The following is a 27,261-nucleotide window of genomic DNA, read 5'->3' as shown; positions in this document are numbered from 1 at the left end:
CCATAAGATTATTGACCTCTCAATATGGCTGTGAGCCCTCTCTCTCTCTCTCTCTCTCTCTCACACACACACACAGATATATGCAATGTATGTTTTATCCTCACTTGTAATGGAATGTGAGAATGACCTTGGAAGGGGGGGACGGGAGAGATGCTATCTAGGGAACGATCGAGGAGCCCACAACTGAGTAATGGGCAGAGAAAGAAATTTTAAAAGGATCCGCCCTAACTTGGCAGGCAGTAAATGATGTGTACTTTGAGACTTGCAAGATTGATGTCAGCCCTCCCAGGTAAATCAGACAGGAAACACGACCAGATGAGCTACTTCTACTTTATTGTTAGGTTACATTAACAGAATCTTGCAAGTCTGAAAGTACAAATCTCCCACTGTCCCTTTTTACCACCTGCCAAGTTAGGGTGGATCCTTTCTAAGTTTCTTTCTCTGCCTGTTACTCAGCTGAGGGCTCCTCCCCCTTTTATCTGATTGCTCCCTAGGCAGCATCTCTTCCCCGCCCCTCTTCCAAGGTCATTCTCACATTCTATTACACCACTACAACCTGTGAGGTAGTTAGGTTGAAATTAGAACTATCCCAACCTTATCCTTGAGCTAAATGGGGATTTGAACCAGGGTTTTCTCAGTCCTAACCGCATTTTAATATGGGAACCTATAACACTCTCCAAAGGGTGGGAGTATAGCATCTTCTTCCATATTCCTTGTTCATGCTGCTTGGGATAATGGAAGCTGTAGTCCAACACCTTGTTTTTGCCTACAGCTGCTCTAATGACACCACCATTATATATTAGTTTTCCCTTCCAAGCTGTGGAATTTAATTTAACAAAATGTAATGCTTTCTGCAGGTGAGGTATGATTTCATTTTGGGCAGGTAATTGCTGATATACCCCCTACAACTGTCCATACAAAAACCTTTGAACAGATGGCCTGTACATATTTGTGCAGCTCCTCCTTTTTCTATGATAGCATTTTGAAGGAGGGGGACTGAGAGCAGATAAAACAGCCGTGCCTCTATCAAGTTGCCCAAAGTAAATTGGTAGGCTTGTTAGGGCCCAAGAAGTGTCTCCATGTGTGGTTTTTCACATTTGGACTTGCACAGATCATTCCCTCATTAGCCTCAGAGATTAATTATCTATGCCTCATTGTCCTGCTGGCAATGACACCACTGACACAGATTGGCTGAAATGCTGTGATGCTGAGCAGCTCAGAGAATCTTGGTTTTAGCAGTAGAATGGATGAGGGTTGTTCTGATGAGGTAAAGAAAAATTTGAAACCCCACCCTAGTAGGAAGCTGAGGTTCAGGGAAACCATCAGTGAGGCAGAAAGAGAATGAAGTAGGCAATGAATTGAAGCTTCAAGGAAAGGCAAATGGAAGAGATCAGGGGAACAGATTAACCATTAATCTATTATTATCCATCTCTTCTAGAGCTGGATCTAGATAGAGTCATACTTACGGTAGACCCATCAAATCTATAAGGCTTATGCTAATAATTTTGGTAAGTTTCTCTGATGTGTCAGCCCTCCAGGTAAACCAGACAGGAAACACAGTGAGATGAGCTAATTCTACTTTATTGCAAGGCTACAATAACTGAGCCTTGCAAGTCTGAAAGTACAAATCTCCCACCCTTCCTATTTACTGCCTGAGCAATTAGGGCAGGTCTTTCTGTGGCCTTTACTCTGTTGTGGGCTCCTTTCTCTTTTATCTGATCTGCCTTAGGCAGCATCTCTCCACCCCACCCCACCCCACCCCACCCCACCCCAGCTCACCCTCACATTCGTCACATATGTCAAGCCATAGTCATTTGGTTGCATCTGGCTGTGTTGCAAGAATCCAGCCAATGAATTTATACATTCCAGTTTATGGTTAGCCTACTGTACAAATCCAGTGATTGTGGTTAAGTTTTATTGCTTAGCACAGTGAGTGAAGCCAGCTTTGGTTTGATGCTAGAAACGCTGTGCAATATGTGAATCAGGCTAGCATGACTGGTCCCAGAAGCCATGATTCAGCCTTTTGAGGTTGCCACATGGTGGGCGTCCGGTTGCATGTTAAGAGTCTTACAGGTCAGGTGGCATCTGTAGGACTCAGAACGATGGAATACTGCAGGGGGTTGAATTTCATGTCTTGCAAAAAAGTTTTACTTCCGAGATCCCCCTTCCAGGCTTCGCGACATCGGATTCACCTCCCGATGGAGCTGCCGGACTCCCTCCTTTCTGGCTTTCGGATCACCTGGCCGCAGGGGCTGCTGGGTAGGGGCACGGGAGACCTGCCGCTGGCCAGCCAGCCAGAGAGCAGGACATCTCTGGGAGGATCTCGCCACCTTAAAAAAAAAAAGGTCCCCCGATTAGGGGGCAAAGCTTGAGAAACGTATGCGAAGGGAAGTCCCGCCCAGGGCTGGCCTCCTTGGATTGGTTATCGCAAAATCAGGACGCCCGAGTCCGGTGGGAATGAAGTGAAATTTAGTAGGTTATGAAAAAGGAAGGGCGGAGAGCCACCGATTTTGGCTTCGCGGCGGTCTGGGAGAGGGGTCGGGGTACACTAGTGAGAGACTGCAAAGGCGGTTTGAGAAAAAGCCATGCCAGAAAAATCGGGTTTTCTTTTGAGAAAAGAAGTGTGTCTGGAGCCTGAAGCTAAAATGGGGTGGATGGGGGGAGAGGGAGACCCCCAGGCATCTAAGACAGCAGGAGCAGTCTGTGTAGAAGACAAAAGTCAGTTTCATTGGGAATTGTGCACGAGTAAGGATGAAGTGAAAACAAGGTTTTTCCCGGCAGAGTTACTGCAATTTTAGAGCTGTCCAATAAGGAGAATTTCAGGCAGTTCAAGTTTTCCTGTCCAGAAAGGGGGAAAAGATGAGAACGAAGCAAATGCACCTGTTGAATTTCTACAAACTGCAGCTTTGTGCTGGTGGAGTTAAGTCTCTAGGCAAATGCGACAGAATTCTTACTTTCTCCAGCAGAGGTGGATCAAGCAGAAGAGACAGAGAGTGATTTTGAATCAGAATTGATTGCTTAAACCACCGCTGAGTTTGTAAACCATGATGTATAAACTATAATTTCTGAGCACACACCACACCCTAAGTCAACCCAAACAAATTATATAACGGCCTAGTGTGTTGCCTAATTCAAGGCAAAGAGAAGCTAGCTGGTTGGATAGGTGTAGCACTACCCGCCCTGGTCACATCTGGTTCACATGTGTGTATCTTTTAGTGTTTGAGTGCCTCTTAGTTGGCTCATGATGGCACACAGCTGAATGTGTGAAATCTGCTCTGCTGTGCAGTTGTCTGTATGTCCAGGATAAATATGGTGGGGCCATTCCTGAATATTCTCTGTAGCAAGAGTGCAGTCATATGGAATTCCTACATTCCCTACATATCTGGAAGATGATAGGTTGGGGAAGATTAGTAAGAAGGACTCACCCCAAGCTTGCCAGACAGTGCAGAAATCACATGGAAGACCCCTGGTCATACCTGCAAGTAGCTAGGAAAACATACAGGTAGTCCTCATTTAACAACCATTTGTTTAGTGACAGTTTGGACTTACGACGGTGCTGAAAAAAATGACTTACGACCAGTCATCACACTTACAGCTGTTGCAGCGTCCCCGCGGGCATGTGATGTAAGGACTGCTATGCTCAAACCCCAAACAAAGAAACTTCAATCATCTTCTCTGCAGAAGTGAAAAGCTTTAATTTGGGATAGAATCCACAGTTCAAAGGAAAAGCTGCAACTGCTTGAATTTGGCGCCCAATTTCTAATGAACACACTCCTTTCTCAGTGATCTCATCTCCCCCCTCCCACATCTGGCTGAAACGGTTGGCTCGACCTTGGTTCCTGTAACTCTGCTCCTCCTGGAATCCAACCCCTCCTGCTCATCAGTCCAAACAGTCTTGACATGTGTTCAGCCATCTTGCTCTGCCTGGTACTGGCAGGAACCAGCAATCAGTTGCACTGAGTTCGCTTGATTGTGCGATCCTGACACGTGTTCACGATTCGGGCACTTGGCAACCGGTTTACATTTATGATCATCACAGCATCCCATGGTCACATGATCACCATTTTCAACCTTCCCAGCTGGCTTCTGGCAAGCCAAATTGATAGGGAACTGCGTGATTCGCTTAACAACCATGTGGTTCACTTAATGCCTGTGGTGATTCGCTTAATGGCTGCTGCAAAAAGGGTCATAAAATTGGGTCAGATTTGCTTAATGACCACTTCACTTAGCAACCAAAATTCTGGTCCCAATTGTGGTCATTAAGTGAGGACTACCTGTACAGGCCTCACCATGCTGTGAAATCCAGGAATATCCTCTCCAATAAATCTTCAAAGCTTAACATTCCTTATATTTTTAGGTAGCTATATATCATCCTGTTCTTTATAGGTACATGGCATTAGTTCAGATTTTCACATGTTCCTTCTAAAATGGGTTAGTTATTATTGATCCTGGGTAACATCTCTGAAATATTGCACAAAGGAGTCTCTGGGAGGATTCAGTGGTTAGCAGACAGGCTATTCTATCCTATTCCCAAACAAAATACATTCCCTGCGAGGAATCATGTCAGCTGATCCAGAGAATGGCTCTAGATGGGCCTGCTAGAGTTTTAACCAGAAGGAAACTTTACTTGAGAGGCACTAACAAGAAACCAAACCAAACAAACATAAAACCCCTGCAGAGTGAAGGGAAGTGTTGTTGTTTTTTTACTCTCTCATTAGTCTACCAGCTCACTCCCAGCTGCATTTTACTGCATGTATAAATCAAGGATATTTGTAGGAAATGAAAAATCCTGTATTTAGGTTTTTTTTTTAAAAAAAAAAAGGCAGAAGTACTGAAGAGGGAAAACTGGCTTGGCTGCTGTACAAGTGGAAAGGATTTGGGCATCTTAGTAGCCTGCAAGCTAAACAAGAGCCAACCATGAATGCAGTGCAGCTGCTAATAAAGTTATTGCGATGGGGCTACATCAGCAAAAGCACTGAGTCCTGTAATTGTTCTCCTTGGTCCTGTGTTGCTCAAGTGTCCCATTGTAAGAAGGGTTTTGAGAAACTGGACAATGACCAGAGGAGAGTGGGTGGTGGTAAGGAAAAATGACCTCAAAAGGAGATCTAACCGGTATGTTTATGCTAAGGAAGAGAACGCAGAGAAGCAGAAGGTGAGATACATAACTAATCTTCAGATAACTTCAAGGTTAGTCCATAGGACAGAAGTGGGTAGCCCGTGGCTCACAGGCCACCTTCAGACTCAGCAGACAACCAGCACTCCCCTAAAGGGGCTGACTTTTTTTCACTGCATCCTGACCTTCGCTGCCTTAGCACCACAACCCTGCAGCTTTTAGGAGCCAGAAAGAAGGGTAAAGATAGCCCAGTGATGACAAAGATGGAACAGTTGCTCCCTGTTCTAGAGGGCAGGACAAGAACTGTGGGTAAAATGCAGGGAAGCAGATTTTAGTTAAACAGGAAGAAGTTCCTCACCATAAAAATTGTTTGGCTGTGGAATCTACCACCTTGGTTGGTGGCAGGCTCAGCTATGATGAGATGTTTTAGCTGAGGATGAACAGTGTCTTCCAATTCTGATTTAATCTGCAATGATTTGTTGGCACTTTACAGGTTACAGTGTGAAGAAGACAGAAACAGGAGGTCTGGATTTTTCTGGAAGGAAGGAAGTTTCCAGCAGGTTAGATTTAGCTTGCCAACTTGTTTACTTGTCCCAGATTGTATACCTGTAACATCTTCTCAAGAGATGAGGACCTGCTTTTGGATATCTCCCTCTTTCTACTGTTATTAAAAAGACACAAAAGCACACTTACAAACAATTGTTCGGTTTGTTTGACAACCTTGATGGGGGTGGGGGTGGGGTGGGTGGGAGCTGAACACATGGCTTTTCTTGTTAGAGATCATTTCTATGAGTTAAAAGATGGGGCCTAAGGATGTGGATGGATCAATAATTTAGATTGCAGCAATTTGGATTGTCGGATGAGACAAGGACCCCTGTGTAGCTTATCTCTGCCCTAAGAGCCTCAAAGCCTCATCTGTTGAATTTCTGCATGTTGTATCTGTTAATGCCCCTTTTTGGGAGAAAAGATGGTATTCCTTTAAATTGGAGATGGACCACACACAGCTTTCTGGATGATGCTGAATTCCAGTTTCCATCAGCCTTAGCCATCAGGGGGAGATTATGGGACTTGTCCAACAGCATCTGGAGGGCTGCAGGTGGCCCACTTCTGCTGTAAATGAACATCAGAGGACCCTTGAATGGAGGGAAGCTGTCCATCTGGAGCACTGTTTCTCAACCTTGGCAACTTGAAGACGTGTGGACTTCAACTCCCAGAATTCCCCAGCCAGCATGTCTTCAAGTTGCCAAGGTTGAGAAACACAGATCTGGAGGCTGAGCTGCAATCAGGAATCCTGGGCTCTCTAGTAGTTACCAGAGAATTAAAACAGGATAGCATAGGGAGAGAGTCAGATGCTTGGATGCTTTGAAAAGCAGAGCTTGACTGGCATGGAACCAAGGCCTTTTCTCAACAGGCCAAGACTGATGAATGCATTGTTTTCCATTCCAGGATTGGGAAACAAAATAATAATAATTCTGAGTGAAAAAAAAGCAACATTCTTTTCTAGTAACCACATTGGTGGGAAAACAAAATATGCAAGGATGTTACAGATGGGTGGTAGCAGTGGCAGATTTCTTCTGAGTCTGGATTTTACTTGTTAGTGTTATTAGGATTTTTTGTCTCTGTGTGGGGGGTGGGAGCAGGGAGACAGGGAGACCTGTGGACTTATATGTATGTGACCTTAATTTCACTGTGCTGGCTGTCTTCCCTCTTCAGAGAACAAAGTCTCCTTTTGTAGATTTCTGCAAATAAAAGCCAGGGTTTTCTCTGTGCCACAAAGCGTCAGGGGAGAAGTGACAGAAAAGGAGGCTGGAAGACAGGGAGGAGAGAAGATAAAAACCAGTCCGGTGGGGTTGTGGAAGCTGGGAGGCCAAAGGTAGATTTTGAAGGACCAAGGAAGGAAAAGTATGGAATCGCGTTCTTCTTCCCTCTTAATTCTATCTGAGAGTTCCCTCCTTCCCAGCGCTGGAGAATTGGAAGCACATCCATGCTCCTGTTTTTATCTCCTTCATGTCTCTTTCCTCCCTCCACAGAAGAATAACAATGGCCAAATGGGTCATTGAGCCCATTCAGGATGGAGGAATAACTCTTCCCAGCATTGTGCACAGCAATGAGAGCGTTCGCTATGCTCACCGGTGTTTCCAAGTGCGTGATAGTGATGTCTTCAACCTCACGTACCCCAAATCTGGTGAGCCACACAAGTGCCCATCCCCTGCTTCCCTAGAGGTGGGGGGCTAAGAAAATACATTAATTTATATCTTCATGTTTTGCTTTAGCTCATTCTTTTCTCTAGGGTATATGCCAAGGCACCTTTTAAAGTTTAAGAATCGTGTTGACAGATAAAACTGTAACAGGTGGAACTTTTCCAGAAAAAATTACATAAGCCAGCAGTTTTTGCAGTGCATGGAGTCAGAACTTTGCAAACACAGATGCCTTGTTGGGGAAAAAAAAAAAGATCCTGGATATATGTCTGAACTATTTGCAGTTCTTTCCATTGGTGACAGGGTGGTCTTAAAACTATGAGACGCCCAGGATCAGAGTATCCACTTGAACCTTCTGCAGCACATTGCATCCTCTGTCTGTCCATCCATCCATCCTCCATGTTTTCTGTCCACCGAAACTAGTGGTTCGATTAATGGGAGTGCATACATGTAGGAGAACCCAAAATACTGAAATAATACTTGGGATTTTATTTAACTGACAAGTACAAGTGCTACTCCTTGTAAGTATGGATCCACTGGATCATTTCAAATCCTAGACCTGGGGCAATTTTCTCCACTGCTCCTACAAAAAGCTTTGGTAGATACTTTCAAAGACTCCCTGCAGACTCAGGGTAAGGTTGAAGTATATGTCCTTTGTGTCCCTTTTCCAGGAACAACTTGGATGCAAGAAATTCTTACACTGATCTATAGCAATGGAGATCCCACATTCTCACGGTCAGTCCCTTCTTGGGAATGGGTGCTCTGGGTTGAACAGAAGTCAGCAGCCCAGTACTTGGAGAACTGACCCTGCCCTCAGCTCATAAGCTCTCATTTGCCTGCAACAATCTTTCCAGAAACATTCTTCTCTTCGCAAGCTAAGGTGATTCCATTTGTACATATCTCTTGTGGGTGTATATAGAGAGAAAATATTGGCTCCTCATCATGTTAAGCCATGGATTGTTTAATGATGAATTCAATTGTGTCTTGAATAAGGCACAATTGACTGTCTTCAGCCAACATGCTAAACTGTAGTTTGCAACTATGATGGTTAACACACTAAGTCAAAATCAACGGAGACACATTATGAGTTAGTGTGATGGATGAATCTTACCCTGTGTGTCAGAAAGCATGGTCCCATTGTCACTGCTAAGAAATCAGCCTGGGGCCAGATGTGGAACATTCCAATAACTTGTAAGAGAGATTGACATTTCCTCCTGGCCCCATCAAATTGCACCTTGGGAAGGAAGCATGGGAAGAGCCATTGAGGTAATGACATTCCGACACCTGGAAGCTTTCTCTTTCAGGCTATTTACACTGTCCATGACCCCAAGGATGTCTGTATCGCTCTATCATGCCAAGATGTCCTCATTTCTGGAGTATAGGGAGGATTTTGGAGAATCCATTGAGTTGTTTTCAGCAGGGAAAAGTATGTGGGCAAAGGCTGGAAATTTAGACCCACGATTTGTTCACAGAAGGCAGTGGAATCCCTAGTAGAACGTGTCAGCGTCAGTAGTTGCTCATTGACCTCAATATCCCCTCTTCTTTTATTGTACTTGATGATCCATCTTGCCCCTTCACACATACTATCTGAGCAAATCTGTCTTGGATGGACAGCCAAGGTCCCATGTTGGTCTGGAACCCCTGACATCACCTCCAAACACAATTGCCTCAAATTAGTGGTGCTATTTCTCTGCATTTTGAGGTAGGAAGTAGATGAGAAATGTAGACTAAATCCTAAAAAGAATTTAACCGGGTTTAAAAATGGTAACAAATCAACCCCAGGTCCAGAGAGAAACAGGCCATTTTGGCTATGGCCATCAGGGTCCTGCCCACTTTGTCTCATCATCTTGCCCTCTGAAATCCTCAGCAGGTCCTTCCTCAGCCACCAAAATCTTGCTCACCCATCCATCTTAAGACCATTCATTTAAACTCCTTTACTGTCATTTTTTTTGGACATAAAACTGACCTGCTTTTAACTTCCTCATAACTGTATAAGATATGATTGGTAAATCTGATTCTTCCTCTCTCAGTTCTGTTGGGTCATGTTTTACCTGACCTGGAACCAATTAAATTATGCCCTCTGATGAAGCAAAATGCTAGTCCCTTGTAGAGTCCCCCTGTGTGCTAAGTGCCTGTTGATGTCAAGTCTGCACTAACAATCTGCTTTGTCTGTTAGATGATAACAAATGGATTCTGTCAGATGAACTTTTAGCTCCTGGCTGTCTCCTTAGCATTCTTCCCTTTGGCTGAAATGGTGGTTTTTAGTGATAAAGTTAATTTATCAGTTGTCAGACAAGAGTAGGCAACACAGTCCTTCCCCCAGATGTCTTGGATTGTGGTTCCCCGTTGCCTTAACCAGCACGGCTTATGGCAAGGGATTGTGGGAATTGTAATCCAGAACATCTGGAGGGTAGTACCTCCTTCCTTTTGCTACGAACGTTTACTTAGAAGCCAGATTTGCTGGGGTCAGTGGGATTCACTGTTAAGTAAGTACATACAGGTTTCCAATTCCAGAGTTATTTTGCCTACCATCTTAAAATCATCTATGCGGTTACAACCAAATAAAAATGTTGTCCTCTCTATTTGCTTACCCCAGTTCTCTTTGGCTCCCGGTTTGATCATGTCAAAAGCTGGATGGCGTACAAGAATGAGAAGAAGTTTCTCCTCCTGGTCTATGATGAATTGCTAAAGGTAGATGACTTTTAAATATCTATCTCTATCTCTCTATTATCTCCTCCCTCCCTCCCTCCCTCCCTTGTTGCCCCACTCCAAGAGGTCCTGACTTAGAGGTCTAGCTCTTCATCATGATTTTCAGTCTTTAGGATCTACATGGCAGCGTTCTTTGCATCTGTGAATTCCAAGCAAGAATTTGGATCCTGCTGCAGTTGAGTCAGTGGTGGAAAATTCTTCCTTTGGGGTGATAAAGAGCAACAAGATGGTGAATTACAGCCTGGTTCCTGAAGATGTGATGCGTCAAAAGATCAGAACCTTCCTCAGGAAAGGTAAAAACCAGAAAGCTTTGAGAAAAATCTATAGTTCAGTGAACCACCAGAAGTAGTATAAAACATAGGATCTCACCTTTTTCTTCCCCTTTCTTTGTAGGGATTTCTGGGGACTGGAAAACACATTTTACTGCAGAACAGAGTGCTGCTTTCCACCACCTCTACCAGGAAAATATGAATAGCCTAAAGATCACATTTCCTTGGGATTAATTCCAGTGTGGAAGCCACCAGGAAACTTGAAGTTTTGGGTGGGGGGAATGCTGCAATCCAAAAATGCCGATCTTAGAATATTATCTTTGATTCAGTAGGCCCTACTCTTGTTAATTACAGTATAGGAATCCCAAGTCCTTGCATTTTTTTTCTACAAGATGTTAATTATATTTTTAACAGTGTTATCCGCCTGTATTGTGGGTGTTAAAAAAAAGCAGTTGCAAGTGAAATAGTAATAGCTAGCCTAACTGTCCACCAGATGGTGATGCTGATTTAAACATCAGATGGGAATGATGAGAGTCTGAGCCTATTTGTACAAATACAAAATAAATTTGGATTGGTTTCCATGGGCATTTAACCACCAGGAATTCAAAGTGAGGGTGTAGGGCCCAGTAATTTGGGTGCCCAAGGGCAACAGATGAGTCATAGCATTTGAATTGGGGCCTCCCAGGTCAATGTTCTTCTTACTTAAAAAATATTTTTGATCAGGAGTTGGCTGCTGGGAATATACCTGGTTATAGATCGTGTTTTTTCTCTACAAATATGTTATCTCCTACAACAAATAATGCTTATTTTCGGTGTAATAAGGTACTTCCTAACTGAAATTACAACATGGCGTTTTTTAAAATTAACACCTGGAAAAGAGTCTGCTCAGACAAGCTAGCTCTTCCTATTTACTCTCATGAGCTGTGAGATAACAAACTTCCAGCCCTAACCCTGATTAGTTAATTTTTGTTTCTCTACTTTGTCTTAGCAGGAACCCAATACCTGCTAGACCTGTATTTCTCAACCTTGGGAACTTAAGCTGTGTAGACTTCGGCTCCCAGAATTCCCCAGTTTTTCCAGGTTGGTGGGCTGGAAGATGACCAGGAACTTCACCCCATACCCTTCCTGGACTTTTTTTTTGGGCAGAGGTTTACTAATCTTCCAGAAGACGTGTAGACTGGTTTCCTGGTCCTCATGTCATTTGGGTTTCCAGAAAACTGATAGACCTGTATTCAGAAACAGCAATAATCTGAGTGACAGGTAATTGACACAGTGCACCTTCTGTTACTTGGACCACTTGAAGGGTGGCCTAGAGCTTCCGCCCCAGGCACCCACTCACTCCCACCTAGGCCTGCCCCCTCATATGAAGAGTGTTGATATTGCTCTTCCCCTGGCAACTGATGCAGGGTGGAAGGGGAAACAAAGCCAGGGAATCTACCAATGGCTGCCCTTAAATTGTCCTGCAGTAAAGCTATATGGATAGATCACTTGCAAGCCTCATTACTGAGGGCAATTTAGAGCTTGGGCAATTTAGAGCTTGGCCATCAGGGTAATGCGAATTATGCCGGCATATTTTTCTGCACACTGGAGAAATACACGCTAATGAGGCTGTGAAGAAGAGCCTTAAAGCCTCCTTTGTCTCCATCAGGCTGCTGGGCCCTAACTTTAAAATTATTGCACTGGATCACTGTGTGGAAGTTGAACCTTTCAGACAGAAATCACAAGCCCTTTTTTATAACAGAAATAACTCTGGAAGTCAGACAGTTTAACAAAAAAGAATTCTTGGTCTAAATAGAGGACAACCTTTTCCATGCCTTATTCCTATACCTGCTGTATGTCACAGTGAGTTTAATGGGGGTTTGTTCCTGGTAATTGGGTATAAGATTGCATCCTGAGATAGAAATTGCACTGGGAATTTAAGAATATCTTGCTCATTCCCTATTCTAAGGCTCCATAGTCCTAACCATAGCCTTGTATCTTTTGGATAAATTTGTCAGTTCTGGTTTTACTCTGATTCTCCTTTTTTTCAGTCATATGTTTATTCTTCTCGGTTTCTGCATCCTTGTGCTTTCTTTTCTCAATGCACATTTTTGGATATATTCTTGCAAACAGTTTTCCCTTGTAAAAATGGGGTTTGCATAATATTTTCCCAGATATGCCTGTGTGTGTGTGTTTACAAATATGCACATTTCTGCATGCTGCTTTTGGACAGGAAAAGTCTATTACAGGATTTACAAAAAGGTGTGAGTGACTGTGCTGGCACTTTAATTTGACAGTGCAGATTAGGTAAATTAAATTAAAATGCGAACTCAATAAGCCCTTCTGTCCCTGATGTTTTCTATGCAACTCTAGGATCTAAAGGCAGTTGTCTCCTGAAGCAACTACTTATAGAGCAATGTTCTCCAGGCCCATCCTTGCCTCCCTGTTAACACATCCATTTTCTCTGAATGTTTACTGATGGTCCACATTATGTTCATGCTTTTCTTTCTCCCTTTGCAACCTTCACATTTAACGGGGACAACAGAATGATTTTGAAGATATTTTTTATGTCCATCTCCAAATGTCAGGAAGACTATCCCAGGTGGGGAAGCCCAGTTCCTCATCATCTCATTTGGCACATGGTTTGTTGCAGCAGTACCTCCTTTCCCAGACTGATAATGGAAGGAAAATTGAAGCATCATCTTGGTTCACGTCAGGGGCCTATCCAGTCCCTCACTGGCCAACAGACCAACCAACCAACTTCTGGGATGTTCATCAGCAGGACAAAAGGGCCACAGGAGTTGTGGGTTGTGTCCCAAGCATGCCATATTGGGACTGTGTATCTGTGTCTGAGTGCATCCATCATGATAGTAGTAGCAGCTGCCAATCACCTCTATCCTCCAGTGTATCTACCTCCCCTGCTCAAAAACTGCTTGGGTTTTTTTTTGGGGGGGGGGGTTTAAACCAGCTTAACTCAGAGGCAACCCTCACTTGCAAACATGCCCCAGCAGCTTCTTCCTTCTGCTATGCCTTGATGATGTTGCCTGGGTCTGATCCGCAGCAGCTGTAAGTTGGCCTTAGCTGTGCTGGTGTTATCGTAGAGTTTCCTCTTTAGCATGCAGCAAGCCATGTTCATTTTCAGGTGAGTGCAACCTGGGGCTCTTCCTCAACCATTCCGTCAGTGTGACAGGGAACCCCTAGGGATGGGATCAGCCTGGCACCCACTGGCCACTTTAGGAGGGTCCCCTCCGGTCCTTGCTGAGCAGAGCCTCTCAGGACCACCCTGGCTCTCTCCTTGCATCCATCAGATGTTTGAAACGGTTCCCTGACTTGGAGAACAGTGGTGGCGGCTTGGGGGAAGAGAATGCTGCAGGGGGAAATGGGAGAGAAAAAGGGGAATCTCTGCTTCTTCAGTGTGCATCTCTCCCAAATTTTGTTTCCTGTTTGGGATGCTTTTAAAAGTAACTTTAGGGCTTTTCTGGAATAGCCCCCAAAGTGTTTTCCTGCTGTTCTCCATGAAAGTCCCAGTTCCACAGCATGATAGGTTTGCAAGGCTGGCTGGGGAATTCTGGGAATTGAAGTCCACACATCTTGAAGTTGCCAAGGTTGAGAAACACTGCTGTAGGCTTTCTGGACAGCCAGGTTGTCCAGGCAGAGTAAGAAAAATGTGAGGTTTTTGCTTAGCTTAACTGTACTGGAAATGAGTCCTAAGCATCAGATGAAGCATTCAATGTCTATTGAATCCATTTGAATAGAACTCGATGTTCATAATTGTTATTTATGGATAAGGATTTCTCCCAAATGTTTATGTGTCCATGTGCCTGTTTAGCTCAGTAGGATTCGGGGCAGAAGATTTTATTACATCAGCTCAGTTCTAAGTAGGAGAGCGACCCAATGTGTTGGGATTGTGGTGGATGTTGCTTAACTGTAAAACCTTTAAAGTTGTTTTAATGATCTGTGCACTGTATCAGCAATACTAAAAAGGAAGCGAGTTAAATCAGAAAAAATTCTAAGCACTCCCACCTTCACCAGCCACACTCAGGAGGGATATCAAGTTGTTTCTTGTTATGACTTCAGTTCTTTGAATCAAGCAACCAGGACAAATTTTCTAACCTTTTATTATCAAGAAATGCCATCCAGCTCAAAGGGAATTCTTTATATCAAACATTTTTCTGTCAGTCTTACATTCCAAAACCACTGCATTTCTCGAGGGTTTCAATTTAGCTTTAGTTCAATTGTATTATTTAGAGCAGAATGTATGATATCAAGGTGACAGGAAAGGTCAAACCTATTTGAAATTTTAGTGGTTCTTGACACCGCAGTGTCTGAGAACTTCTCTTTTATGGGCATGCAGTAACTTGCCATGTTTAAAATATCTTTTGACATAATACAGCTTTTTTAAAGGTGCAGTACATTTCAATTATTAACTACTTTGACATTTTTTGTTTTCAGGGGCTCACAGGAAGAGTTACTGTCAGGACTGATTGTTGACTAAGTTAGACATTACCCTCGAAGAGTGCCAAACTCATGACCAAAAGAAATCGGACTATCAGCTGATGTCAGTTGTTAGTGGGGTCCCCTCTGAATGTAGCTGTGAAAAAGACTTGCCCCAAAATACTGGGTTTTGACAGGTGACAAAGACTAATGCTTTAGCCATCTGTCAAAACTCAACTTCACCCCTGTCCCAGCCCAGTCCTACCTTAAGAAGAGTGATTGGTGAACGTCTTCCCACTGGCTGGTGGGGGAGAAGGAAAACAAAGCCAGGGGACTCTTCCAATATGTGGTAAATAAAGATAGCATTATTTGCTGGCATTGTCCTTGTGGCAGGATAGGGCCTGCTTGGGAAGCTGAAATGTTCTGCTTGGATAATCTCCTGCTGGCTCAGAAGCTGGTGGATGGTGCTTTAACCTAGTTGTAAGGAAGAACCCTCCATCTTTGTTCCAGCGCTCACAGCCAGTTTAGGCAGCTTCTCATGCCCAAATATTTTCCATTAATCCCTCCAAAATCAAGTTTCTAGTTCAGCTGAGTTCCTCCATCTTGCAAAGGGGGGATAACGCTCTCGTCCCCCAGGTCTGTCAGAAGGATGAACGAAGGGTCATCAATATGCAGAACTAAAACTTTAAAATCAGCTTTTTATACCCAAGGGTGTTTCTGTAGGACTCTGAAACTCAGTTTGAGTGCGTAAAACTAAGGATTTTCTACCCATTCAGTCCACTTCCTACCTGTTTCTTCAGCCTGGCTTTCCACTACCTCTCTGGCTCAGATGCCCCAGCATTTTCCATGCCTGCTTTGCTGCTGGAAACTCCGCAACTTATGTGCCCAAGCATCCCTCCAGGGCAGGGCCAGGCTGTTTTTGTCAAGGATTAGCTGGGCAGGGTCAGGTGACTCATCATCGTTGCCAATGATAAGGTAAGACTTGCCCACTTGGAGGTGGAGGCACTGACACGCCAAATCTTGTTCCGGGACCCACAGCGGTTGCTCTCCCCGACGAATGGGCACATGACGCTGGCGGTAGACAGCGAGGACTGAGGCTGTAAATTGCCACCATGCCCCAGACTTCTCTATGGCCGACAGCTGGGCACGGAGAACTGCCATCAGTATTGTGAAGGTTACCAAAAAAGAGGAAGAAAGCTATCAGGAAGTGAACTGTTATATGATCCTTCCCTATGTCTGGAGTTATGACATCACTTTCCTTCCCATCTCTTCAGCAGTACCATCTACTGTTCCAGTTTGCAACCCCATGCTGTCATCACCAGGCACATCATCCCCTGGAAAAGCAGCATTTCCCAGAAAGCTGGTGCTTTAACACAGGATGTATCAGAGGGCCACAGCCTCACTTTTTGCAAGAAGACTACTGATTTTATATGTTCCCTTTTTTGAAACTGTATTCCCTGGATTGATTGTGTGGGAGGGGCATGTTGTACCACCACTTCCTGGTTTACCGTTCCAGTTGCTTATTTGATCGCAGTTTCACAAGCAATGAAATAGTGGGCAGGGAAATGAGATATGGTACATCAGTTTGGTGTACAAGTAGTCCTCGCTTAATGACCACAATTGGGACTGGCAACTCCGTCACTAAGTGATGTGGTCATTAAGCGAGACATCATTTGACCATGATGGATTTATGACCTCAGTTCTGCGACGGTTGTTAAGCTTATCACCCACAGTCGTTAAGCAAGACATTACGTGACTGTGACCTGCAATTTTACTGCTGGCTTCTCCATTGACTCTGCTTGTTGGAATCTGGCTGTGAAGCATGCAAATAGTGATCATATGACCAGAGAATGCTGCAACGGTCATAAACACCTGCTGGTTGTAAAGCACCCAAATCTTGATCACAGGACTGTGGGGATGCTATGACGGTCATAAATGTGAGGACTGGTCATAAAGTTACTTTTCCAGCACTGTCGTAACTGAATGGTTGCTAAACAGGGCAGTCATTAAGTGAGGACTACCTGTAGTGCTTAAGGTGGTTGGACTGGGGAGCCCCAGGTTCAAATCTAGCCTCAGCTGTGGAAACTGACTGGATGACTTTGAGCCAATACTATGTATGTCTCAGCAGAGTTTACCTCACAGGTTGTTTTCATGGGAAAAAACTGCAGAAGAGAATACATCCCTTGAGCTTCTGCAGAAAAAGGTAGAATATCAAATAAATAATAAACATTACCGTAATCCTTCTTGCAATAGTTCCTCAAGTTCATGTGGACACGTCTTTGTGGTGGTGAACAATGACTCTGACATTCCGTACCTAGTGAACAAATGGGGTAGATAACAGGGGTAAATCATTCTCCTGGGCAATATCTGACAGCAGTTAAGACCTGTTATTTGTCTCACACATTATTTTCACCAGAACAGGACTGGGCAACCTGTTGCTCTCCTAGTATCCCAGGTACAATAGAACAGAACAGAACAGAACACTTTATTGGCCAAGTATGATTAGACATACAAGGAATTTGACTTGGGTGGAAGAGCTCTCAATATATTTACATAACATCAAAAATAAACAATAGTAAAGTAATAATGTTATTTACTAAAACTATACAGTCAAGAAAGAAAAAAAAATTCAAGGAAATAATACTACAGCTATCAACACCCACTCATATTTCAAGGGAGAATTAAGGGACAGCATACTGCATCTGTTGCCTAATGTATGTTCACATTTAACAGAGCATTACCGGTCACATCTTAGCAGTCATGTCTTACCATACATTGTCAATCATTATATCAGGCTACATTAATCAAGTGCTGTCTGGAGCTTATGGGAGTTGTCCCCAAAATTTTGAAAGCACCTATTCCTGCATTACCTTCCAAGTGTTACCTTGCAACAAGACATAGCACTGTTTCCCTTCCACAGTTCCTCTCAGGTTGACTGTCAGCCCCACTAAGCAGACCAAACATCAACTCCACAGGATGGCTAAAACTATTTTGAGATTGGCAATAACAGAATCTTGCAAGTCTGTGCTGTACTTCCTCCCACTTCTTATACTCCCATGAATTATGAAGGTGTTCATCTAAGCTGCTTCTGAATGTTATAGGGACGTTCTGGACTTACAATCAAGGTGTTGGTTATCACAAAATTGTTCATGAGGGATCACCTATAGTTGTCTGTACTTATCCCATGAGATCTGGCAGAGTGGATATGCTTGAGGTCCCTTCCATGACTTAATGTCACCAGGTGGGACCCAGGGGACATGCCTTCTTTGTTGCAGCACCTATGGGCCATCTTTCTCACAGAGGTTTGGATGGCCCCATCCCTTTTGTCCTTCCACAAGGCTCTATGGGCTTGGCTTTTGGCTCTTCCCCCAAGCATTGGGCCAGGACTTTTAATGAGATATGCATTAGTTAGCCTTGGTTGCTTCTATTATTATTGTTATTTCTGTTATCCTGTTGTTTTTTTTTTATATTCTGATAGTTTACGATATATTATTTTATATTTTATATTGCTTTTAATTCCTTGTACTCAAGTTTCTTTTAATTGTAAGTCACCCAGGGTTGCTCTTGAGAACTGGGTGACCATATAGAACTTATATATATATATATATGTATGTATGTGTGTGTGTGTGTGTGTGTGTGTGTATGTATGTATGTATGTATGTGTATGTATGTATGTATGTATGTGTATGTGTATGTGTATGTGTATATATATATATATATATATATATATATATATATCAGCACAGATCAAGTCCCATTGGGTCTTAATGTGGAATCAACTGGCTAGTATGACTTTTTTCTGGTTATGTGCAAAAATAAGTAAAATAAAATCTCAGCAGTTGTTATAAAAGGGGAGCTGTGAAGCTGTCAACCCCCTTTCCCTTTTCTAGACCCATGAGGAGCATGCTGCATCAGTTGAAGCCCAAGAACTGGAAGGCTGTCTGAAACAGGAATTCCTATCAGCTGTAAACCAGGTTGCCCGCAAGCTCTGTGCAGTTTCATTCTTGCAAATAGAATGATCTTTTTTTTTCTTCTTCCAATTCTGGATACACCACAGCTGAGCCGGAGAGAAATTACTTCACCTAGTGAACAAAGGCAACTGAGTGAGAACAGAACTGGAAATGAGTCTAGAAATGTGCAAAGATCCTGTGTGGACAGATCAAAAGCCAAGTTTCATTTAAGTCAGGAGCCTTTTTTCAGAGCCAAAGTAAAACTCTTCAAGATACCTGACAATTATACAGTGCCTCTAAGAAGAATGCTTTTCTCCTCTCCTTAAGCACAATCTGGTTGCAAAATTTGTTATGGGAGATGAAAAAGGTTCCATTTCCAAAGATGTGGCTTTCCAATCTTTTTAAAGGGAAATTGATTTCCTTGGAAAAAATAAAATAATATTTACACCCTCTCTTCTCACCTGCATTCCATTCCTGCGGTGGGATTACTGTAGTTGTCATCTCTTCCTGAATTCCTAAGGGATGTAAGATGTAGAGTGATGGATTCGGTATCTTCCCCCAGAAAAAAGACATTCTCAGGCCTGAATAAATGAGTTCTATCTGCATATTTGGATAAATGTGTTTGGGCATCAGTTTCTCTGCCTCGGCTTGAAAAAAGAAAAGTACAAGATGTTATACAGATTGAGGAGGTCCACACCCTAATCACTGCCACTCTTTCCCCCAATTCTGTTGGAGTTTCCATGATTTCACTAAGGATTGTTCACCACCCTCCCAAGCTGATCTTCGTAATTGTCAGCCCACAGGAAAAGGCATTATACCAGTCCAAATGATTACAGTAGACTTGAGCCTTTTCTCATCTTCCAGAAATTTTTCCAGCAAATTCCCACCCCAGACTGGTGCTTTTGAAAATGATATCGCCAGAAGCTCAGAGCCTGGCTGCCCAGCTTCCATTACATCAGTCCACTAGAGATTGCTATGCCCTCTGATTGCCTCATCCAGCATCCCTTGTAAGAAAGATCAAGGGTTTACTGGAAGACATGAGCTCACTTCCTGATTTAAAATTGGGAAACAATACTTTCCAGTCCTATGGCAATGCTGGAAGGATGAGTGAGATGAATTTGCCATTCATCACGATTCTAGGCCCACACTGAAAAAAAATATGGTTATTTTATGGTTTGTGTTTGTGCGTGTATGGAACAAAATGTGTATGGATATTATTTTGTGGAAATGAATAGAATCAAAGGAATGGTGGCTTCTCTACTGATTTTTTTTTGTTAAGAAAAATGTAATTTTGCATCAAAGAGCAAATATAGACAAGGAGAGCATGAGACAAATTCAAGACACGTAGAATGATAAACGGGTATTATCCACAATGGAATGTCCATCTTGCAGCCTACCTGTGAACTGCAGCTTTCTAGTTTTATATTAAAAAATATAACTCTCTGCCATTCCTCCCAGGCACTTCGCATTTGTGTAGACATCATTCCCCACCCCCACCTCCCTTATTTGATCTTGACAACAACCCTGAAGTTGTAAGACAGTAGCCCAATTAAGTTTTATGCAGGAGAGGAGAGAAGTTCCCAGCGGTATCTCTTCCCAGACTGGCAGTCTAACCACCAAGGGGCTCCATGGGGATAGGGGTCAAAAGAGTCAAGATGGCGGCCTTGACTGTGCGATTGACACTGGCTGTTTTTTACATGTGTTGTGTGGCCCTGCTAACCACTCTGCAGTGCTATACGAAGGTTTTTATGGAGTCCCTCTGAACCCTCTGGTTAGCAAATGTAAGAGAAGGAAAACCAGGTTCAGTAGGTCCTTGGCCTCATTCATCACAGCTCTTCTTCTCTATTGACCCAAGGGCAGAGGAGGTATTAAGGCCACTTTCCACAACTTGGTGCCCCACAGATGTATTGGGGCTGCTAATCCTATGCTTACCCAGGCAGAGTGTGCCACTTGGAAGGTGCCAGGTTGGGGGAGGTGGTACCAAAACGTCTCATTCTCAAACTGAACCCAGGAAATGAAGGGCTGCTCAAATGTGGGCTGGGCCATCCCGAAAGGCTGACGTGGAAGAAGGTTTAAGGAAGAAACAAAGCTTACGAATGCAGGGTGCACGAGCGCTGCGGCTTTGCTGGAAACCCTGGGCACATCGATTGCAGGTCAGGCCGGTGACTCCGTTCTTGCATTGGCACTGCCCGGTGGTCTGGTTGCAAATGGCCCCGATGGCCCCAATAGGGTGACACTGGCAAGCTGGAAAGGGAAAAGTTGGAGGAGTTACGGAATGAGAATACTGTGTACATCTCCACAACAGTCTGTCCCTCCTCCCTTTTCAGTTAAAAGGTGTGTGCTGTTGTTGTACAGGACTGCAAGTGTTCCCAGTGCTGTGGCTTTAAGAGACAAAGTTCCAGAACTTCCTCTCCTGTCCATAGTGACTAGGTCCACACATCAGGGTAAGCCATGGCTGTTTTTTAACCATGGTTTGCTGACAAGCTACGGTTGCCTAGATTCAGACATTGCCCTAAGCCAGGATTTCTCAACCAGGGTTCCACAAGAGATCACTAGGGGTTCCCTGGGAGATCACGGTTTATTTAAAAAATTATTTCAAATTCAGGCAACTTCACATTAAAGGGGTAAGTTGCATTCTTTATTTTTAGTTTAAGAACACCGTTAGTGCATATATATAGGCCTACACATGAAACGAATATAATAATTTTGTAACTTCTGGGCCTGTATTTGAGCCTGAATGTGCAGGGGTTCCCCGAGGCCTGGAAAATATTAGGGAAAAGTCCAGGGTCAAAAAGTTGAGAAAGGCTGCCCTAAGCTATAAAACAGGATCCCTAATGACTGGATTCCTTCCTCCTGCTAAGTCATAAACAATCACTAACAAAGCACCATTGCAGCAGCAAAATTAAAGGGAGGCAAGCCCACCTACAAAACACATTCTGGCTTTCTTTACTCAAGGGAATCAGGGAGGAGCTACCATGATAATCCTCATCCCCCTCAGCACACTACATTTCCCATGGTTTCACAGCGAAGTAAGGCATGACATTTCTTTAGCCTTGGAGGCAAGTTTCAAGGGAAGGGAATAAGCTTGTGGTGTTTAGAAGGCAACGCAGCAAGTCTTGATAATGAAGCCATTAGTGGACAGCTAGGACCACTGAATGGAGCAGAGCTTAATATAGCAAAAGATGCGCACAGAAAAAGAATATTATCTTAAATAGCATTAATGAGCATGTTAGAGAAATATAGGTTATTGATCTTATACCATTAGCCCACCCAAGCATAAAGAATTACACACTTAGACAAAGTAGGTTCAAAAGTAAGTAAAAAGAAGTCTTATTTATTTGGTCCAGTTACATGCATTCTGGAAAGATGATTCTTGTTCTTCTTTCTGTCCCTAAACTGAATTTACCCTTAGCCCTCATTGCTGCTAAGGGCTGCATGGGAAAAGGGGGAAACTCCATTGCACAGCCCAAGATGGAAGAGCTGCAGCCACATGCTTCTTTCCAGAATGGGAGAAAGAGGAAGTGAGGAATGTGGGAGGGGCAACAAACAACTTCCTCCAGAAGCACATAGAGAATTTGCATCCTAGAGCGAAATCATTCTCATGCTAATGAGGCAGGCTGATTTGCTGGGACCTCCAACAGATAAGAAATATGAATTTAGTAGAGGGCAGCTTTTGTGCATCCTAACCATTGCAGACATTATTCAAATGACTTTGACTCTCTGTATACACTCCAGGGGTGTCCACAGGGGGGGTCAAAAAAGTCAAGATGGTGACCACAACCATGTGCTCAAAGCCCCACCCCTTTTATACAGGGGTCGTGACCCCATAAAAAGGGTGGGGCTTTGGTAGTATGGTTGTGGCCAACCTTTTGACTTTTTGGACCCCCTCCTTCTTGTGAGAATTTCTCAAAACTTCCTAACCCAAAACTTTTGGCTGAGCATTCAAATATCCCAGATTTCATGTCCCAGGAGGATAAGGCGAGGCTGATAAACCAATGTCGTGTTTGCAGTGGTGCCCCTCGTATAATATGCATTGGAAGCCATTTCCTATGCATGTTAGAGACAAAAGCTCACCTGATGCCCAATTATCTTGCTTATTGATAAAGAGCTGGAAATCCCAGAATGAGAAAAGGTACATCTGCAGGCAGGGCCACAACTAGGGTCTTTGTCACCCGGGGCAAACATGGATTCCGTGCCCATTTTGGCGCCCCCCCAGCACTCATTTTGGCACCCCACCAGCTCAGCGCCTGGGCCACATGCCTCGGTTGCCCCCCCTAGTTGCGGCCCTGTCTGCAGGGTTGGGTCAAAAAAGTCAAATTGACAACCGTACCTGTGTGATTGAAGCCCTGCCCCCAAAAAGGAGCAGGCTTTGATCACACAGGCCTGGCTGCCATCTTGGCTTTTTGGACCCCCTTCCACGGTCCCTCCTGGCGAGGATGCTCTGGGTATCTGGACATGACCCACCTTTGCAGGCTTTGTTGCTGGTCACAGGGCGACTGAGATCACGTTTAAAGCCCGGCAAGCAATACTGGCAGTGGCGCCCAGCTGTGTGGTGGCGACAGTTCAAGCAGATGCCCCCACTTTGGCGCCCCGAGAGTTCGAAGAGTTCCATGCTGAAGCGGCAGCGATGGGAATGGTGGTGGCAGTTGCAGGCTGAGGATACCAGAAGGGGGCTCATCAGTTCAGTTCATCTTCCAACTCTGCCCAAAACCTCTTTCCCCCCCCCACCCCTGGACCTCACCAGTATTCCCAGCCCTCCAAGCCAGGGGCGTCCTTGGGGGAGAGACGGCTCAAAAAAGTCCAGATGGTGGTTGCAACAGAGTTGATCAAACCCTGCTCCTTTTTTACATGCGTTGTGCAGCTACATAGGTCAACCCAGGGTTTCTCAACCAGGGTTCAGTGGAGCCCTAGGGTTCCGCCAGAGGTCACCAGGGGTTCCCTGGGAGATCACGATTTATTTTAAAAATTATCTCAAATTCAGGCAATTTCATATTAAAGAGGCAAGCTTCATTCTTTATTTTTAGTTTAAGAACGCTGTTAATGCATATATACAGGCCTGCACATGAAACAAATATAATAATTTTGTAACTTATGGCCTGTATTTGAGCCTGAATGTGCAGGGGTTCCCCGAGGCCTGAAAAGTATTTCAAGGGTTCCTCCAGGGTCAAATGGTTGAGAAAGGCTGGGTTAACCTCACCCTGCCCCAACCTTTGTGACCTTCCAGAAATCCCTTAAAACATGTTTGTTTCAACAGGCCTGGGGAACCCCTGGCAACAGGAACCCTGCATGGTGGTTGCATCATGTATAACATTCCAATCCTTACCCTCTCAAGATCTTGTTTTTATTTATGTTTAATTAATTGAATTGTTTTAAGTGGTCTGTAATATGTTTTAATTGTTGGTTTTATTGTATGCCGCCCAGAGTCACCTTGTGTGAGCTGGGCGGCCACATAAATTTGATAAATAAATAAATAAATGGGGCCAAGTTTCCATCATATCATGGGCACCATCTGGACTTTTTTTTTTTTACTTTCCCCTGTGAAAAAACCCTCCAGCATTAGGAATTGTCTGCCCCTGTGAAAAAGGACCAAATGCTTTAAAGCAATATTTCTCAACCTTGGGAACTTTAAGATGGGTGGACTTCAACTCCCAGAATTCCCCAGCCAGCCATTCTGGCTGGGGAATTCTGGGAATTGAATCCACCCATCTTAAAGTTCCCAAGGTTGAAAAACACTGTTTTAAACAATTAGCAATTCACTGCTCACGGGTACCAAGAAATCCTTGGTGCCCCTAGGTGGCATCAAGGGAATTCCAAAATAAATTGAAAAATTAATTAAAGTGTTTTTAAAAAAGGGCCAGAATCTTCCACATCATGAGATTTCAGGGTTCTTGCATGAGATCACATGAGATTTTAGATAAAGATGCCAGATTTTCATGAGGTGGTGGTGAAATTGTTGACCTCATGAGATTTTGGACTTCAAAAAAAAAAAATTGGGGAGTGTCCAGCAATGATCTTAAAATGCCTGAAAAGATTGCTGACTCAGGCTCTAAAACCATGAGATTTCAGGTGAGTGCCAAATTCTCACAGAGTTTTGGTGAAACTGCACCACAGCTCGGCCATTCTTTTTTTTGTCAATGATCTCTTAAAATGTAGAGAATTCATGAGATTTTGGACATACTTTAAAAAATTATTTCTTGGGGCCTGAAAAGATCGCTGACCCCTGTTCTAAACAAACGAACAGCAAGATGGATTGTTTTTCTGAAGGTGGTATGAATAAGGTTTGGAAAAGCGCACATGGCAAAATCTTTCCAGTGGTGCTTCAGGCTGGGAAGGACCATGTGCAAATGGGGCTGAATTTCTGCAGAATTCAAAATACAGGTAGTCCTCACTTAATGACCACAATAGGGACTGAAAAATTGGTTGTTAAGCGGTGTGGTTGTTAAGTGAGTCACCAAATGACTGGGCCCAATTTTACAACCATTTTTACGACAGTTGTTAAGCGAATCCAGCTTCCCTAATGGACATTTTTTGCTAGAATCTGGCAAAAAAGGTCACAAATTGTGATCATGTGACCTCAGGATGCTGCAACCGGTCGTAAATAGGAGCCGGCTGCCAAGTACCCAAATTGCAATCACTTGACTGTGGGGGTTGTGCAATGGTTTGCGATAGTCGTAAGTGCAAGTATACACCGTAAAGCACTTTTTCTGAGGCCGTTGTAACTTTGAACCATCATTTAAACGAATGGTTAAGTGAGGACTACCTGTAGCTCATCCCAGTTCTGCGGTAAGCACACTCAAAGTCCTCAGCCATGTGTGCTCCATCTCCCCCACAGTCTCACCCACACACTCATGAGCATCTTTGGGGGTTGCCCGTTGCCAGGGCCTATCCCAGTAGAAAGCTTTGCAGGTGTCACATTCAGGGCCGGCTGTGTTGTGCCGACAATCACACTGGGGTACCCCGCCATCTTTCCCAGCTGTGCACCGTGAGGCATGTCCGCTGCATTTGCATCTGCCGCCAACCTGCAGCTCGGCTACTCCATAGGATGCCTCTTTCCTGCGCAACCCCAGCGTCCGGGCTGAGTGCATGCGGTCAAGGGACACACGCAGGTCAGTAGCTGTCACCCAGTCCTGGAGCACAGGACTGTATTCGAACTTCTGGGCCGAAGGGCGGCCTGCGAGGGGCATGAAGGCCACCAGCCCCCCTGCGAGAGGCTTGGGCGCAGTTTGAGCCTCAATACAAACTGCCTCGTGTTCCATGCTTTTCACAATGGTGGTGGTTGGCGGCAGATGGTAATGCCGCCAGCAGCGGGTGGAAAAGAACTGAAAAGGCATCCAGCTGTGTCCGTAGTCCATGGATTTGTAAATGGCCAAAGAATCTGGCCGTGGGGAGCAGAACCGGAGAGCCACATAAAGGATTTCCATTCGCCGCCCCAAAGCCAAAGTAAGCGTGGCGTTGGCTGCCGGCTGAGACCACCAACACGTCGTACCACCATCACTGTCGGTGAGATGCTCTGACCGGTGGGTGTTTTCTCGGCAACCCTGGCAGAATTTGGAGGCCGGGTCGGTCGAATCCCGAAAGGCACAGAATCGCCCAGGAGGACCACTGCACGTACTGGAGGCTACCACCAGACGGCCTGATGCCAGTTCGGCCAGCTCAGGCAGGCAGTAGCGCGGGCGCCGGTTAGCATCGTAGCAAGAATCCTGAGGGTCAGGAGCTTGTCCCAGAAGGAATGGAAGGAAAACTGCCACACCCCATGGGAAGTGAAGCATCTCCAGGGAAAGGTGCCAGGAGTCAACAGCTCAACGCATCACCTGGAAGATTAGAAGGTACAGCAGGTCCCCGGTTTAAGAACGTCCCGGTTTATAGATGACTCCTAGTTCAGAATGGACTGCCATAAAGCCTATTATATTAAAAATTTGAGTTAATTACAGTGTCTTGAGTTAAATACACAATACTACTTTGGATGTTATTACGTTTAAGATGTTTTAGTGTATTTGGAAGTGTTCCTTGCTGTAAGTATTTTACATGCACAGAAAGGTAAAATATATATTATATATTAAGACAAACATTTGACTGACTGATGCTAAGTAACTATTCTGACTTACATACAAATTCAGCTTAAGGACAAACTTAGGAACAGAACTTGTTCTTAGACTGGGGACCTGCTATAATAACTGATATGAAAAAAGGGTGATGGACAAAGGGTCACAGGTTGTCCCCTGCCCCTGCTTCCTATCTTCTACATTTTGTTTCCAAAATTTCCCCTTCTTTTTTTGGTCCTGTTAAGAAGCACATTATTACCGACCACCAGAAACAGGAGTTTGCTCTTCTGCCACATGACGCCTGTGAGTGATTTCTCAACACTTCAGTTACAGAATACTTATTTTTTCAACAAACACAACACAATAGTTTGCTCAATATTGCTTTCATGTTTGGGGGCCTCCTTGGTCAAGATCCACTGCTTCTGTTGGGGGGACTACAGAGGTGTGTGCCAAAAAATCAAGATGGGTGGCCATGCTATCTGGGTTTTCTTTACAGATTTAAATATTTAACAATACCACAAGTCCTTAATGCAGGGTTTCTCAACCTTGGCAACTTTAAGATACATG

At 44.1% G+C, this 27,261-nt stretch overlaps 1 protein-coding gene and 1 pseudogene across 1 annotated transcript; one reads left to right on the top strand and one right to left on the bottom strand.

Annotated features, from left to right (window-relative positions):
- The first annotated feature begins 2,385 nt into the window (after positions 1 to 2,385).
- LOC134495691 (sulfotransferase 2B1-like) lies at positions 2,386 to 10,651 on the top strand (annotated as a pseudogene).
- Positions 10,652 to 14,370: 3,719 nt separating this feature from the next.
- Positions 14,371 to 26,421, bottom strand: NTN5 (netrin 5). The gene is made up of 7 exons (XM_063301238.1): positions 25,491 to 26,421; positions 23,117 to 23,305; positions 20,747 to 20,896; positions 19,114 to 19,167; positions 16,936 to 17,016; positions 15,491 to 15,856; positions 14,371 to 15,340 (listed from the first exon to the last, which is right to left on the bottom strand). The coding sequence occupies exons 1-6, from the start codon at positions 26,419 to 26,421 to the stop codon at positions 15,528 to 15,530; spliced, it is 1,734 nt and encodes a 577-aa protein (XP_063157308.1). The 3' UTR covers positions 14,371 to 15,340; positions 15,491 to 15,527.
- Positions 26,422 to 27,261: the final 840 nt, after the last annotated feature.

Source organism: Candoia aspera, chromosome 4 (genome assembly GCF_035149785.1).
Source record: "Candoia aspera isolate rCanAsp1 chromosome 4, rCanAsp1.hap2, whole genome shotgun sequence".
NCBI classification, from domain to species: domain Eukaryota; kingdom Metazoa; phylum Chordata; class Lepidosauria; order Squamata; family Boidae; genus Candoia; species Candoia aspera.
Note: the sequence above shows the minus strand (reverse complement) of the source record. Positions and strands in the feature narration are given on the sequence as shown.